Source organism: Microplitis mediator, chromosome 8 (assembly GCF_029852145.1).
Source record: "Microplitis mediator isolate UGA2020A chromosome 8, iyMicMedi2.1, whole genome shotgun sequence".
Lineage (NCBI taxonomy): Eukaryota > Metazoa > Arthropoda > Insecta > Hymenoptera > Braconidae > Microplitis > Microplitis mediator.
This window is the reverse complement of record NC_079976.1, coordinates 7642935-7658737: the sequence shown is the minus strand read 5'-3', so window position 1 is coordinate 7658737 and position 15803 is coordinate 7642935. Positions and strand designations below refer to the sequence as shown.

At 28.4% G+C, this 15803-nt stretch overlaps 2 protein-coding genes across 5 annotated transcripts; one reads left to right on the top strand and one right to left on the bottom strand.

Annotated features, from left to right (window-relative positions):
* Positions 1-994: 994 nt before the first annotated feature.
* Positions 995-9877, bottom strand: LOC130673529 (nucleobindin-2). 4 transcript variants are annotated; one of them, XM_057478557.1, is made up of 10 exons: positions 9666-9877; positions 8910-9072; positions 6531-6635; positions 6225-6434; positions 4386-4485; positions 4219-4295; positions 3855-4138; positions 3557-3707; positions 2772-2807; positions 999-1779 (listed from the first exon to the last, which is right to left on the bottom strand). In XM_057478557.1, exons 2-10 carry the CDS (start codon positions 9069-9071, stop codon positions 1303-1305), a joined length of 1602 nt encoding a protein of 533 aa, XP_057334540.1. In that variant the 5' UTR covers position 9072; positions 9666-9877; the 3' UTR covers positions 999-1302. The 4 variants fall into 4 exon arrangements, with proteins under 4 accessions (XP_057334542.1, XP_057334540.1, XP_057334539.1 ...); XM_057478556.1 differs by having other exon boundaries at positions 1000-1779; positions 8910-9077; positions 9666-9876; XM_057478558.1 differs by having other exon boundaries at positions 1001-1779; positions 4389-4485; positions 8910-9077; positions 9666-9876.
* A 1681-nt stretch (positions 9878-11558) lies between these two features.
* LOC130672799 (UDP-glycosyltransferase UGT5-like) lies at positions 11559-14841 on the top strand. Its single transcript, XM_057477540.1, has 5 exons — positions 11559-12256; positions 12705-13127; positions 13499-13730; positions 14123-14348; positions 14484-14841. The coding sequence occupies exons 1-5, from the start codon at positions 11852-11854 to the stop codon at positions 14770-14772; spliced, it is 1575 nt and encodes a 524-aa protein (XP_057333523.1). The 5' UTR covers positions 11559-11851; the 3' UTR covers positions 14773-14841.
* Positions 14842-15803: the final 962 nt, after the last annotated feature.

The window sequence follows — 15803 nt, the reverse complement described above, 5'->3', positions numbered from 1 at the left end:
AATGACATTTTTTTATTATTTCATTTATTTCCTATATATATAAATATATATATGTAAAAAAAAAAAAATAAATACCTTTTACCGTATCCTAAATAAAATGTAATAAAAAATTAAAAGAAATCAAAATAATTTTCTAATTTTAATTAATTTATCCACAACATATTTAGTTACTTAATTATTATTTTTATATTTACATATTTTTATTTATAAATATTTATGTTGAATAAATTTTAAAATTTTTATATCTAATTTTTTTTATTTTATTATTACAGTTTTTTTTCAATTCCGGCGCGAAAGAAATTATTAACATTTTTTTTTTAATTTAACAAATTATAATTATTAATTAATATTTAAACTTATTTTAAGCAACGTTTTTTTAAATAAATAAATTACGTAAACAACCAAGAGTTTGTTTTCAAATAGACTTTTTTTTATTATAAAGGAAAATAAAAAAAAAAAATACTATGTATAATTTTCCTATTTGATTAATTAAATTTATTTATTTAATTTTTTTTACTCTATTATTCTAATTAATTTTAACAAAATTTTTTTTTGATTGGAACAATTGGATATATAAGAAAACATTTTAAACAATTGGGAAATAAATATTTTTTTTATAAAATATTTATGTAGAAAAAATATAAATAATAAGAAATTTTCAGACTGTTTTAAAAATGCAGAATAGTTCAGTCTGTAGGATGCGAATTATTGGAACTTACGAATTATTTGTATCGAATTGAATATTTATTTATCAAAAAAAATTTTTATTTAATGGCAATTTTAAGTTGTGACTTTTTGTTGGTCAAAAGTCAAAAGTATAAATATCTTTGATAAATTAATAATTTTAATAAATGAAACAAAAATAAATAGGCATTCAATTTTTTAAATACAGGATAGAAAATGGGTCAATATTTGATTAAAATTTCTAATGGAATTAAAATTTTTAATAATTTGAAAAATTCAAAGTATTCGTAAGTTTTCGAATAATCGGAAAAATTCAAATTGTCGTTAAATTAAAAAATTTTTTTATTATTTATCACATGTGAGTTAAAAATTTAATGAATAAAATTCGAATCGAACTTTCGAAATTTAAATAATTCAAAAATATTACAATAAATTTAAAAAAATATCAAAAATTCGATTCGAATAGTAATATATTTATTCTTATTTTATTTTAATTCACACTTTTCACACACGTCTATTAGTTTATCAATTAATTCAACAGTTTAAAAATTAAAAATAAATGTCATCAATTTGTAAAATTAATATTGTAACAAATGAAATTTAAACAACAAATTAAATTTAAACAGTATTTGTTTGGGGGATAGCATTTTGTTGCGGTTGGTTCAAATTATTTTGTTGATTTTGATTTAATTGTACATTTGGTTGTTGTTGTTGTTGTTGTTGTTGTACAACATTAGGTTGGATATTTTGTTGTTGATTGACATTGGGTTGAACATTTTGTTGTACGTATTGTTGATTTTGTTGTTGAGGAACTTGACCTTGGTATTGTTGTTGGACGGGTATCTGATTAGTTTGAACATATTGTTGTTGTTGTGGAGGTTGTTGGTACTGTTGTTGTTGCGGTGGTTGTTGGTACTGTTGCGGTGGTTGTTGATACTGTTGTTGTTGTGGCGGTTGTTGATACTGCTGTTGTTGTGGCGGTTGTTGATACTGTTGTTGTTGTTGTGGCGGTTGCTGATACTGTTGTTGTTGCTGAGGTGGCTGCTGATATTGCGGAACTTGATTGGGGTCTTGTTGAACTGGTTGCGATGGGAACTATTCAATGAACATTAAAAAAATACATATTAATACAACCAATTAGTAGTAGAAATTATCAAAAAATTTTAAAAAGTTTTTGAAAATTCAAAAGTGCACCTCAATCGCTGATTTTATATCTAATCATTGCTTTTATTAAATTATTAATTTGACTTATTTATTTCTTATTTTAATTTAATTTTTTTCAAATATCCCGCCTTTTTGTTTTAGATGTCGCTCTTCTTTTTAATCCTACTACGCTAGTGCTGCTACTAGTAGTTGACGGAGAAAAAAGGAAAAAAATAATAACAATAGTAAAAATAAAAATGGCAGCTAAATTTTTCGTGAATTACAAGTTTTTAAGTTTTTATTAATTAAAATTAAACCAAAAAGAGTTGGGCTGTGATTTGCGATAGGGTTCTTGTATTCGCCAAAACTAACGCTAATAAAAAAAAATTAGGTCCGTGAGTCGTTTTAAAAGAGAGTTATCGTGATTACAAGAAATCTGTTCATTAATTGACATTCAGGGCTCCCTTAATAAAATTATTTCTTTTGAAATTAATGATCCTGAAGTTAGCAGACAATTAACAATTTTCGGATTTTTTATTCCAACAATTTAATTTAAAAAAAAGAAAATCTAAAAATATGCACATGCAGAAAATTAAAAAAACTATAAGTGCAATTTTTTTGAATATTGTTTTTTTTTTTTTGTAATTTGCCGTTTCTACAAAAGTCCAAAAATTATCAGACGTCAGCTAATTTCAGTATCATTTAAAATTAACATATTAAGAAACCAACTGTATGTTGTATTATAATTATTCCTTAGTAAGTTCTCTATACGATGATTTAAGTTTCAACATTGTAATATACTTTAAAAAGTGTAACTACTTTAAAAAAATCGAGCGTCAATACATCAAACTCAGCGGTTTCGCGCTTGAGGTGTGCAATAATTTACAAGTTTATTATTATTTTAACATTCAAACTCAGCTAATTTTTACAAAATCCATACTTACTTGTTGATTATGTGCGGCATCGGGCTGTGGTGGTGACTATAAATAATAACAAAATAAAAACAAAGTGCACAAGCTTATTGAGTACTCTAATTACTACGTAATGTATTTTATAAAAAGGTTAATTCATAAACAAAAAAATAATCTATTACACTGATAGAAGTATTTATTTGATATTAATAAATGTATTTATTTGAAACAGTTTTTCAGCATTGTTTGGCTGAAATAAGTATTTGTTTGCCTCAAATATAGATTTATTAATAGTTAATATATCTCATATTTGAGTGAACATCGCTGCAATATTTGGATACCGTGCCACTTTATGTTTATAACCTCGAATGGAATGAGTATGATTCTTAGTAGAGAATTATTACAATATTTACTTTTTTATATATTTTGTATAATAATTTTTATCCTCAGTTCAAATTAATTATATGTTATTTAAAAAAAAAAAAAATTAAATTAAATAGTTCTATGAATTATTTGTCATAACCTTTCTTAATTAACTTCATGTGTCATTTCTTTTTATTCAAATAAGTCGTTTATTAACTATTAATAAATCTTATTTGGCTTAAATAAATACTTCTATCAGTGTACTTTTTAAGCTGTGGGATATTCATTTTCAATGCAAAATAATTACACTTGCAAGTGCTTTGGAAGTGTATAAAAAAAACCAAAACAAAAAATCATAAATACTCTACTAAAAAAAAATTATCACAATCTAGTAATATTTTTGTCTATTTGTAAACCAAAAACTCAAGTAAAAGTTATTTAAAATATCAACTCACCAAACCCTCTACAATTTGGCTTTTGATTTCGTGTTCTTTTTTATATGCTTCGTATTCATCAGGTGTATAAATTTCTTGTTCGTCGATTGGTTTCCAGCCAGGATCATTTTCGAACTCGTTACGTTGTGTTTGTTTCAAGAATTCTTGATAACTAATTAACAAAAAACAAGTTAATTACTTGTAAGTTAATAAATAAATATTTGTATTTTCTTATAGTCGGCAGCTTAAAATGGCTGACTTGGCCTTTAGATCGAATGTCAATCTAAAGACTAAAAATAAATTAAAATAATGAAATTACTCAATAAGTCTATTGCCGTCCGTGTCAGTTTCAGAGAACACATGTTCCCTCATTCTTTCCATCTCTTCGGCTCTCTCAACTAAATCGTCCTCAGGTGCTCCTTGTTGATACATTTTATCTAACTCTTTTAAAAATAACGCCTTTACTTCGTCTTCATCCCAAAATCCATTGCCGTCAAGATCGTGCATGAAGAAAAATGTCTTTGGATCGAAATCGTTACGATCCATGTGATCTTCTTTTTCCCATACTTCTTCTAATTGTTTTTTACTTCCTGGATGATTCAGCTTAAATAAATAAATTTATTTATTAAATAACTCATAATTTATTATGTTTTCTACATGAAATTATTGAGAAAATATATTACTGGTTTATGATCCTGATGTTTTTTTTTCATGTTTTCAAGTTCTTCAACATATTTCTTTCTCTCTTCTTCAGATAATCCTAGGAAATATAAAATAATACAAATTTATAAAAAAAACTATTTTATTGTAATTATTTAAAATTTAAGTTATTAAATAAAATTTTATTTACCACCTTGTAGTTTTCTTTCTTCTTCTAATTTCTTATTCATTTCGTACTTTTTGAATTCTTCTCGCCGTAATCTGTCTTGTTCTGTCATATCTTTAGTTGCCTTTACAAAAAAAATATTTATTTTAAGAGTTAAAAGAAAAAAAAAGACATCGAACAGCCGAAATAGAAATAGATTTTTCACGAAAATAATATGAGATTGAATGTGATACTAAAATTTTCATGGGACCTATTAATAAAAAAATATAGAAAATGGCTGACCCTAAGATCCGGCCCTAAAATTTCCCGTTGTTTCGAGCTTCTTGATTGGTATTGATTTCAATTAATCACAGAATTTAAGTTTTGATTAGACGCTTTGAAAATCTAAATCGATTAATCCGTCAAAAAGTTATAGAATATTAAAATTTTTAATTCTTTCCTGTGACCTAAAAATGTCGATATCAGTTCAAAATTCGATTTTCGAAAATCGGATTGATACCAATAACCTCAATTTTCTTAGCGGGAAGTTTAAAAATGTTAAAAAATTGATGATTCTGCACTGAAAAAAAAAATTTGCTATCATAACAAAAATCAAGAGTACGCAGCTATTTGTTATGATTACAAAATTATCTTGGTTAACGCAACGAAGTGACATTTGTTGTGGTAAGTAAAGTGAAGTTGCTGTTCTAACAAATGATATGTGTTGCGGAAATATTTTTCGAATACGCATAGAATTTTGTGCTTTAATTAGGTAAACAATATCATTAAGAATTACTAATTTTGCAAGAATTAGTAATTAAGTAAAAAAGTAACTCAAAAAACTTTGTTCACAATTGTTATCTGGAAAATAACTGTCTGTCCAAATTGGGCCAAGCATCACGTTTACAACTATGTCAAATACAGACTATCAACCTTAGCAATGTACTAGATGGAAAAAAAAGCTTCCTGCAACCAGGAATTCTTCAGATAGATCTGAGTTGTTTTAGAACAGAAAGAAATTCTTAAGATAAAAAAATTTCTTGACTCGGGAAAATTTTACTTTTCCTAAGATATTATCGCTTCTTGATATATTCTTTTCAGTCAAAAAAATCACTTCTTCAAGGCGCCCTTAGCTATACTTAGACATATTGGTATATTTTTCAAAATAAATAACGTTCAATATTTTAACCATAATTTACAAACGCGATTTATGTCAAAAAGAAAAAACTCTTAATAAATTCTTAATGATATTGTTCACCTGATTAAAGCACAAAATTCTATGCGTGTTTGAAAAATTTTTACTCAACACATATCATTTGTTACAACAGCAACTTCACTTTACTTACCACAACAAATGTCACTTCGTTGCGTTAACCAAGATAGTTTTGTTATCATAACAAATAGCTGCGTAATCTTGATTTTTGTTATGATAGCAAATTTTTTTTTCGGTGTGATATTAATGTAACAAAATTTAGAATTCAAAATTGATTATGAACAAGAAATTTAAGAAATTTTTTTTCAGATTATTTTTGATAAAAATCTTGTTTCGACGATAAGTTTAATGAAATTTTAAGATTGGGGTATGGAGTATTCGAGAACAACTTAAAAAACAGTATTTTTTTTTTTCTCGATATTTCTTTAGCTAAAAACCCGATTAAAATAATACTTGCAGCGATTAAAAAGAGCTTCAAAGGCAAAGATCGCGATAAATATTATGGTGTTTATTATACATTATTTAGAGAAAACGAGGAAAATAATAACAGTTTTAAAGAACAAGATATCGATATCATATGAAAACTCAATAACTTAATTATTTATCTGTTTTTAAATTTTGAACTTCGTTAGCGGGATAATAAGAAAAAATAAAAAATGATCAGTACTTACCCTTAAAATTAATTTTTTCAAATCTTCAACTTCAAATGTATGCTGATTGTGCATATCCATATGATCAGCAGTAATCGTAATATTATTCGTCAATTCATATTCTTTTATTGCGTAATGCCTGACTCTTTCTAATTCACGTCTTTTTAGTTCATCTAATTTAGTTCTTATATTGTAATCAATGAACTTCAATTCATGCGCTACTTTAGCTGTCTGAATAATATTCAATACAAAAAAAAAGTTAATATTTTCAATTTATTATCAAAATCTAAAACAGATTTTAATTAATTTAGTTTTGATAGACTTTACCTGAAGGTCTTCTACAGTAGCGTTCCGCAATTTCTCTTTGAAATCGTGATCTGACTCCAACAAGTCAACGACTTCTTTTAAATATTCTTGATAGTGAAGATCAAACTGTAAATTCATAATAATTAACCGTTAATTACTTGCACTAAGAAAATTACATGCTGCTTATATGCGTTTTGACTCTATGTGAGTAATTAACCCATCAGCACTTCTGTTATGAGCATTTTGCTCACCGGACACTATTTAACTTATAGGATGTCGCTGTCGTGCAAGCGAGACACTAAAAAACACGAGAGTGCTGACGGGTTAAGGGTTAAATTAAATGCTTTGCTATTTTCCCTATACAATTTTTCTAAATAATTAAAAAAAAATTTTTTTCTAAAGATAGAGAGTTAAGTTTTATTCCAATAAATATTGTAGTATTGATGCATTAATATCGACAATTGTATCAAGTATTCTTAAATTTTATTATCAAGATCTAATTTGTTATTTTGTTATGATTATATGCGTCCTTGGAGGGATGAAACAGTCTTTTGTATCTGCGTTAGCTTAAATACCAACTTGTCCGTTGCAAGTTGAATTGTTGGCCTCGCGAATGCAGAAGGCTGATATCCTCGGATCGCGCTGTCTGATCATAAGGCCAAGTTCCATTGCTTACAAGTTACAAGTAATGAAACTTGGCATTATGCGCTTGATAACCATTTTGTTGATGAAGCATCACAGCAATAACAGATGGCGCTTAAAAGTGGCCCTCGATTAGAGTCGGACTACCGGGAATAACCCCTGAGCATTTAAACAAACAAATAATGATAATAATTATTATTATTATAATTATAATTAAAATAACAGCCGCAAAAGTGGTAAATAAGAGATTCAGAATGATCTGATCCACGCGCATAATAATCTTGTATTCATTCCCGATTGTATAAACAAAATATTGTTTAGACTATCAACAGTGATAATATTATAAAAGTAATTTTTTAAAATTATTGTTATTACAATTAATCATAACAAGTATTTAAATGCGGATAATAAATATTTTCTGACAGCTACTTTTAATACTGAGTTAATTTAATTATCTTATAAATATTTAAAATCCTAGTAATTTACATATTTCACAAGATTGTTTATTACCAGTTTCTACTGTCACGATAATAACTTTAATATTTCCAATATTGACACGTCAACAGCTATTAGTTTTTTAAAACTGTTAACGCTACTGTCACAAGTTTTTGGCAAGTATACTTATGAAAGACATATTTCTTAAGACTTATTTAAATCTACGGTAAGAAACTTGCTGAAAGATATTCGTCAAGTAATTTGCTTGAGACAATGTTACCAGGGTTGGGCTCAGAATGATTCGGAGTAAAAAAAAAACCGATATCAGAAGCAATTATGCAGGAACTCTGACTTAACATTGATATTTAGTAGACATATTGGTTAAGAATTGCTGCAGAATGTTTCTACAGATTTCCGTAAGTCTTTAAAAAGAATCTTAATCTCCTCGATCCTGACTCCCCGTGTAGGGGTCAATTTTGCCAGCGTCGACAACTAGCAGCTGGTTACTGAACCATAAAAATAATTGTTGCTACAGCTTTAAAATAGATAGCTTTAAACGATAAATAAGAAAAAATATGTTTTCTTGCTTCTTAAAAGGTCTATAAGTATACTTATAAAAATTATTCAAATTGCAAAGAAAATTATGCTTTGGTACTGCCGTGTAAAAAAAATTCGTTCTAAAAAGATTCCAAAAAAGTTCCGCATGTGGAACTTCTAAACATAAGACAGATTAGAACTTTAGTAATTTTGATGGTAAAAAAAAGTGTTTATGAGCAAATTTTGAGTAAGGACGTTTTTGGAACTTTTTTAGAATTTCATATAGACATTCCAAATAAGTTCCAGAATCACCACTTTTGACTTTTTTATGGACTAAAAAAGGCATTCCAAAACATTCAAAAATCACTACTTTTGAAATTTTTAAATGGAACAAAAAAAAACATTCATAAAAAATTCCAAAAAAGTTTCAAGAACGTCCTTTTTCGGCTCTAAATTTGCTCATAAAAACTTTTTTTTACCATCTAAATTACTAACGTTCCAAAAAAGTTTCATTCGAAGTTCTAATCCGTCTCATTTTTAGATGTTTCACAAGCGGAACTTTTTTGGAATCTTTTTGGAACGAATTTTTTTTACACGGGCTGATGAAATCTTTGGCAAGTATACTTATGAAATACATCTTCTTCAAGTTTTGTTTAAATCTACTGTAGAAAAATATCTGAAGGATATTCGTCAAGTAATTTGCTTAAGACAATACTACTATGATTATTATTAAAAACTCAGTAACTAATTTTAATTAATTTAATAAATATCAATAAAATAACATACTTTTGGAGGTGGTCCTCTAGGATCAGCCTCCCAATCATGATCCTCAAAGTCTTTGAATTTATGACCTTCATCTTCCTTTTTCTCATCATCATTGTTCACAGGTGGAGCAACTGAATTTTGCACGATTATTAAAACAATCGTTAAAATAAATGTAGACCTCATTCTATTCTGAAAAAAAATAATAAGTTATTTTTCCATAATTACAATAAATACAATTTATTTTATAAATCGTATTTCTGATTGACAATAAAATGTAACTGATCTGTAAAAAACAAAAAATTTATATCGCAATTATGAAATTATTGTTGTTAATATTTTTTATCATTTACTTTTTTTAGTAATTACAAATAAGCTGACAGTTTAAAGTCATTGACGTGGCATTAATGTCTTCCAATACGTGTCATTTCTACGTTAATTATTTACTGATAAAAAAAAATACTATTGTTGATATAAAAAAAAAATCTTATGAATTTTTTTAGATATAGAAATTACACATGTGGAAAGTAAACAAAAGTCTAGTGAAAGGTTTATTTAGACTTCGATATCCTAAATTTGGAGAATAAAAAAAAAACGCACACGTTTTATTAATAAATAAATAATTTGAAAATTTAAATAGATAAATATTTAAGAAAAAAAAAAAATGATAAGATGAGACATGAAATATTCTATAATTGACATGAAATTTTTTATTGAGAAATAAAATTAACTCTATTTATTTAAGAAAAATACATACACGTAATTGTAATTGACGCTTACCTTTTTTGAGTGTGGTTAGTTTCAGAAGACTGGTTAAGTAAGAGATTATATGCAGATAAAATATATATTTATTCAATTGGCAAACGTATCATTTATATAAGCTAAGACTTCTAAGGTCATTTGTTATTTTTCTTTAAGATTTTTATATATCTTGAGAAGTTCTGACGTGTGTTTTTCCCATACGACAATTTTGATTATGAACATTTATACATTTACTGAAAACGTCATATTGATTAGAAAACTTGGATAAAAAATAAGGTGCGTTGTAGTTGTTAATTACGACAACAGAGGGCGTAGTGTGTGATTTTAGACGGTGCATGTGAGTTTTTATATTAACATCGACCGGTAATTGAATTTTCTTTATTTTCTGACTTGAGATTCCTGCTGTTATTTTCTGTTTTTCACATAAGCCGACGAATACTATTTTTCTATGTATTTTTCTGTACGTATTTTCTTTTAAAGACGATCTGAGCAGAAATTAAATATTTTTAAATTTTAGCAAATCAATAAATATGATCCTGAAGTTAGCAGACAGTTAAAAATTTTCGAATTTTTGTTTCAACGACTTAATTTAAAAAAAAAAAAAAAAATATAAAAATATGCACATTTAGAAAATTTAATAAACTATAGATGCAATTTTTTTTCAATAATTTATTGTTTAAAAAAAAAATCCAAAAATTATTGGACGTCGGCTAACTTCAGTATCATCAATAACTGTATACTATGTCAACTTTTGAATTATTTTCTATTTTTTTTAATTTCCCGCCATGAAAATAGAAAATTTTCAAAAAAAAGGAAGTTATTGGTTTCGGTTCGATTTTCGAAAATCGAGTTTTTATCGGACGTTGTCGTTTTGAGGTCCTAAAAAGCTATTTTGACTATTTCCGGATGTAGGTTTTTTCCGTCGGACAAAAATTACTTTTTTCAGCGAAATGTATATACTTTAGTCCAGCCGTTTTTTGAACTCGAGGTGAGGCTCATAGAACATGCAGTTTCTACGAAAAAAATATTTGGTAGTTCCGGAATCCACCGCTAAGATACACATGGGCGCGCAGATTGTTCCTCCGCAGATACATATGATCCACCTTTTATCACCGAATCGAATGCACATTCAAGGCAACCGGTCAAACGAACACTTTTTTGTCTGGCATCGTTCTATAGGGGACGATAACTAAAAAAAATTATTTTGATATTGAAAGAAATGTACAGCAAGTAAGAATTGAAGTGGTTAAAAAAAAATGAATATACTTTCGTAGAAAAACAAGAATAAATTTCGAATAAAAAAAAGTATAAAATTAGAATATTCTAATATGACCACACTCATGGAGACTTGAAAATGTTCCATAGTGCTAATTATTCTGTCATTAAAATATTTTTGTTTAAATTGTATTTTAATACTTTCATCTTCTACTATACGGGTATTTATAAGATTCTCAATCTCTTTCGACTGCCGTTCAGATGAACTCTCAGGCCTGGTGATGCTTCATTTGATAAAAATTTCTATAGATGCTTGAGCATATTTTTTATTATGGATAGCTTCTGAAAAATTGTTAAACTGCATTGACTTGTTGAAAAAGTGTAATTTTCTTTATTAATTTATGTTATAATGTTATAAACAAGCTTAAGCATCTGTATAGAGCATTGATTTACTGATGGAATAAATGAATATCAAAATTCATTTGTTAGTTTATTAAGTGAGTTATCCTATATAAAGACGTTATGAAATTTTTCGTAATGTGCTAATGTGATTAATCTTTTCATATGTGGCATTATATACTAAATAAAATTTGATCTAGCACGATAAGAAAATCATGATTGTGCAACTTCGCTTATCTTTTAGATTTTTTCGTCTTACTTCGATTTTATCTTGACAAGATAGCTGCTCAAAACTAATCATTAGTTATCGGCGATAGAATCTCTGTACAGTTTTATCCTCATAATTTAAAAGTTTCCATTCTTCTCAAAAATTGATCATCTTAGTCGCACATAAACATACATTGATTATAGTTATACGTTTGAATTTCTTAAGCCTTGATATATTCCATTCTCGAAGTTAATGAAGAGCTGACTGTATTATTCTACTATTCGATTTAGTATCACTCGTAATCTTGCGACGATAATATTTAAAATACTAAGTGAACAAAGCAGTGACTTGAAAGAATAATCAATAGAAATTGTAGAAAAAAATGGAGCTATCAGTGGTGTATTTTCTATTATTCGTAGCAACAATTATTCCATCGGAATCCTATAGAATACTAGGGATATTTCCATTTCAATCGAGGAGTCATCAGATGATGTTTGACACTATCATCAAAGGATTGTTGCGGAAAGGCCATCAGGTTGATGTGATGACTCTGTATCCTCTCAAAAATCCACCAAAGAATTACAGTGTCGTAGTTAACTTAGAAGGAATTACAGAAAGTTATGTTAATAAATGGGATGTTGAAACGGCTATGAATCATGGTCCAGGATTGCCAATTATTGCTGACGTATGTGGAAATAAAGTCTGCGAGTTTTTAGGTCTTCCTGATGTGCAAAAGATTATAAAAAATCCGCCTAATAATCCACCTTATGATCTTATTGTTATGGAAGTAAGTTGTTTTTACTTCCTTACAAAAAAATTTAAAACTTAAAAAGATATGATAGTTATTGTTTTCTGTTCGATGTAAAAAAATTGAGTTTTCATTGCATCGGCTTGGACTCGAACCTTTCCAATTTTCCTTCGACTAAACAAACAAGATGTGGAGGCTTAGGTAAAGGCTTTTACCTATGCATAACTAAAATCCGGAAATAGTCAAACAGCGTTCTAGGACCTCGAAACGTCAACATCTGATGAAAACTCGATTTTTGAAAATCGGACCGAAACCAATAACTCCCTTTTTCCGAAAATTTTCAATTTTCATAGCGGGAAGTTGAAAAAAAGTAAATAAACTCTTAAGAGAGGATCAAAATTACTCGAAGTAGTCGAAAATTTCTAAGGTTCACTGGTCTAATTTACGATTGAATATATTGTAGTGTTTATTGATAAATTGTTTCTAGTCATTTGGAGCAAATTGTTATCTTGGTCTAAGTTATATTTTGAAAGTACCAGTTGTGATGGCAAGTTCAACGATTGACTTGCCATGGTTGGACCAAACATTAGGTCAGCCAGAATATCCAGCCTTTCGTCCAACGTGGTTCAGCGATTACTCTTATCCAATGACCCTTGCTCAGCGTTTCTACAATACCATCCAAAGCCATATTGACAATGCACGTTTCCGCTATTACACTGATGAAGTACAAAATTCACTAATGAGAAAATACATAAGCCCAGATATTCCACCGTTACACGAATTGGAAAAAAATGTTGTGTTAGCACTCGTGAATTCTTTTCACAGTTTAACTGGAGTTAGGCCACTAACACCTGGTTTAATAGAAGTTGGTGGTTTGCATGTTCAAGAACATTATAAGGCTATGCCTCAGGTGAGCAAATCCTATGAATTTTAAGTACATATTTTTATTTACTTGCTTAGTATATGTGAGCATGCGTGAGAGTGTGTCCATGTGTGTATTTCCTGGTGAATCCAAATTCCGGTAAATTATAGAAATTTAACGTTAGCATAAGTACGGGGGGGAGGGGGGTAGGTAACGGAAATTACGGTAACTTGCCAAATTTAGAAAAAATTACGGTACCGTAATTGGCTACAATTAGGGTAAATTTCAGTAAGTTATCGTAATTTTGATTTGTCAGGGTAATTGGAATGAAATGAGCGAAATCAGATAAATTGGTTCTTAAATAAATATGATAGTGGATATGTTCAAAGACTGAAGTAAGTTTTTCGGTTATTTTCAAGGATCTTGAAAAATGGATGAACGAAAGTACTGCCGGAGTAATTTATTTCACACTGGGTTCAATGGTTAATATTGAAACCTTTCCTGAAAATACAATGCTGGCATTTTATTCAGTATTTAGAAAATTTGCGCCAGTCAGAGTTCTTATGAAAATAGGGAACAAAGATAAATTACTTCCTGGGTTACCTGACAATGTTAAAATATCGTCTTGGATCCCTCAAGTTGCTGTATTAGGTAATTGACAATCAATTAATTTCATAATAAGGGAATGGGTTATAAATCAAGTCTGACTGTCTTACTATCGATTTATCTGCTGATCTGTAGTAATATGACGTGATTTCCACGATAAAAGTAATTTTGCATAAATCCAGTTGATTTTTTTGTACTTAATTTATTAGACTTTTAATACTGTTTAAATTCGGTATTCATTAATTTGCCCATTATCTTTTATATGGACTATTTTTCTAACCAATATCAGATAAGAGTATATATTTCATAATCATAACCCATATCTTAGACTACGTACTCTTCATTTTCATAACCAGATCTCAGACTTAAGTTCACAAGAAATAATAAATTTGACCATTCTCGTGGTTTGCTTTTTTTTACGTATGCATTTTTTTCAGCTCATAAAAATACTGTAGCATTTATTACACACAGTGGTCTCATGGGTTCTTTAGAAGCTCTTACTTATGGAGTTCCAATGATAGGAATACCTCTATTTGGTGATCAAACTGCTAACATTGATTTCTTTATAAAACGAAATATGGCTGTAGTTTTAGATTTCAAAAATCTAACTGAACAATCTATTTATACTGCCCTCGATCAAGTACTTAACAATCCAAAATTCAAGTAAATTACTTATACTTTTTATATTTAAATAATCTAATAATTACACTAGTAAATTTTACTGATCATTAAATAAAAATGAATGAGTTTGAAATAATTTTCCAATGGTAAAATCATTGATAATTTTTTTGTATACAGAAAAGCTGCTAAGTACCAGTCAGCGCGATTTCTCGATCGCCCTATGAGCGCAGTAGATACAGCAGTTTATTGGATTGAGTATGCAGTAAGAAATGGTCCTGACGCCTTGAGATCACCGATCGTAGATATGCCATGGTGGCAAGTCGCTTTGCTTGATGTCTATCTTCTAATATTTATCTCTTTAATCATTATCACGTGTTTAATTATTTCAATTTTATATATTTCGCTGTCTTATTTATTTTCTAAACCAAATACAAATTTACGTAAAAAAAAATTACATAAACATTGATTATATATTATTTTTATCACGTATAGTAATAAAAAAATTGAAACAATAAATATATATATATGTTATTTATCAACATAAAAAAAAAAATTTCCCACTATCGAAAATAAGAATAAAATTGAGTTATGAAGACATTTTATTTCGATTTTTAATTTTAGAAATTACATTTTTACAATTAAGTACCCCTTGTAGGAAAAAAAATATCGACAACGGGGCCGTTCTTGGCACAATACTGGGCTACCCAGGCTCGGCCTCCGAGGTTGGTCCGAGATCCGACTAACGTTCAAGTGACGAACCTTGGTTCGCCAGTCTTGGGCCAAGATTCAGCCACTACTCAAGTAACAAGCCTTCACTGAAAAAAATAATCGGTAGCTGCTACCGATTAATTTTTTCAGTGTTGGTTTGCCAGTCTTTGGCCAAGATTCAGCCAATACTCAAGTGACAAGCCTTAGCTTGCCAATTTTGAGCCAAGATTCAACAGCCATTTAATTGACAAGCCTTGGTTATCCCGGGTAATCATTGTAACGGACAGGACTGAGTACCCAATCTTGAGCCAAGCATGGGCCAACATAGGTGTGCCAAAGCTAGGTCCCCAGTGCTGGGCTAAGTAAAGCCCCGTCGTTCAACTCTAGCAGCTCCTGCATGGGGTTGCGAACTATACAGTAGGCTCTAAATGTTAAATAATTAAATTTGGTGCTATATTTTATTTTTTTATATGAATCACAAATATAAATAATTGAATTATAACAAATATTGACATGACCACTTGGAAATAACTATATTTCAATGTTACTTTTTCAAACGATTTTAAATTTATAAAATTCTTTTTATTAAAGATACTTAAAAAGATATGAGCTCAAGAAAACAATTAGTTCGTCGATACCGATTAAAAGGATAATAACAAATTATTTTTAACTAATTCTGAACTTTTATTGGTCTTTTAAATTGAAAAACACTTAATATCTTATCATTTAAAGTTAATAATTTTTTTATGATTATGACGTGAACCTGCGATATAAAATCTATAATAAGAT

Coding starts and splice junctions, on each gene's coding strand:
- LOC130673529 (XM_057478557.1), bottom strand. CDS start 9,071: ATGAGGTCTACATTTATTTTAACGATTGTTTTAATAATCGTGCAAAAT. Junction 6,435..6,530: donor CTACTGTAGAAGACCTTCAG/GTAAAGTCTATC, acceptor AATATTATTCAG/ACAGCTAAAGTAGCGCATGA. Junction 4,139..4,218: donor AACATCAGGATCATAAACCA/GTAATATATTTT, acceptor TATTTATTTAAG/CTGAATCATCCAGGAAGTAA.
- LOC130672799 (XM_057477540.1), top strand. CDS start 11,852: ATGGAGCTATCAGTGGTGTATTTTCTATTATTCGTAGCAACAATTATT. Junction 13,731..14,122: donor CCCTCAAGTTGCTGTATTAG/GTAATTGACAAT, acceptor CATTTTTTTCAG/CTCATAAAAATACTGTAGCA. Junction 14,349..14,483: donor CTTAACAATCCAAAATTCAA/GTAAATTACTTA, acceptor TTTTGTATACAG/AAAAGCTGCTAAGTACCAGT.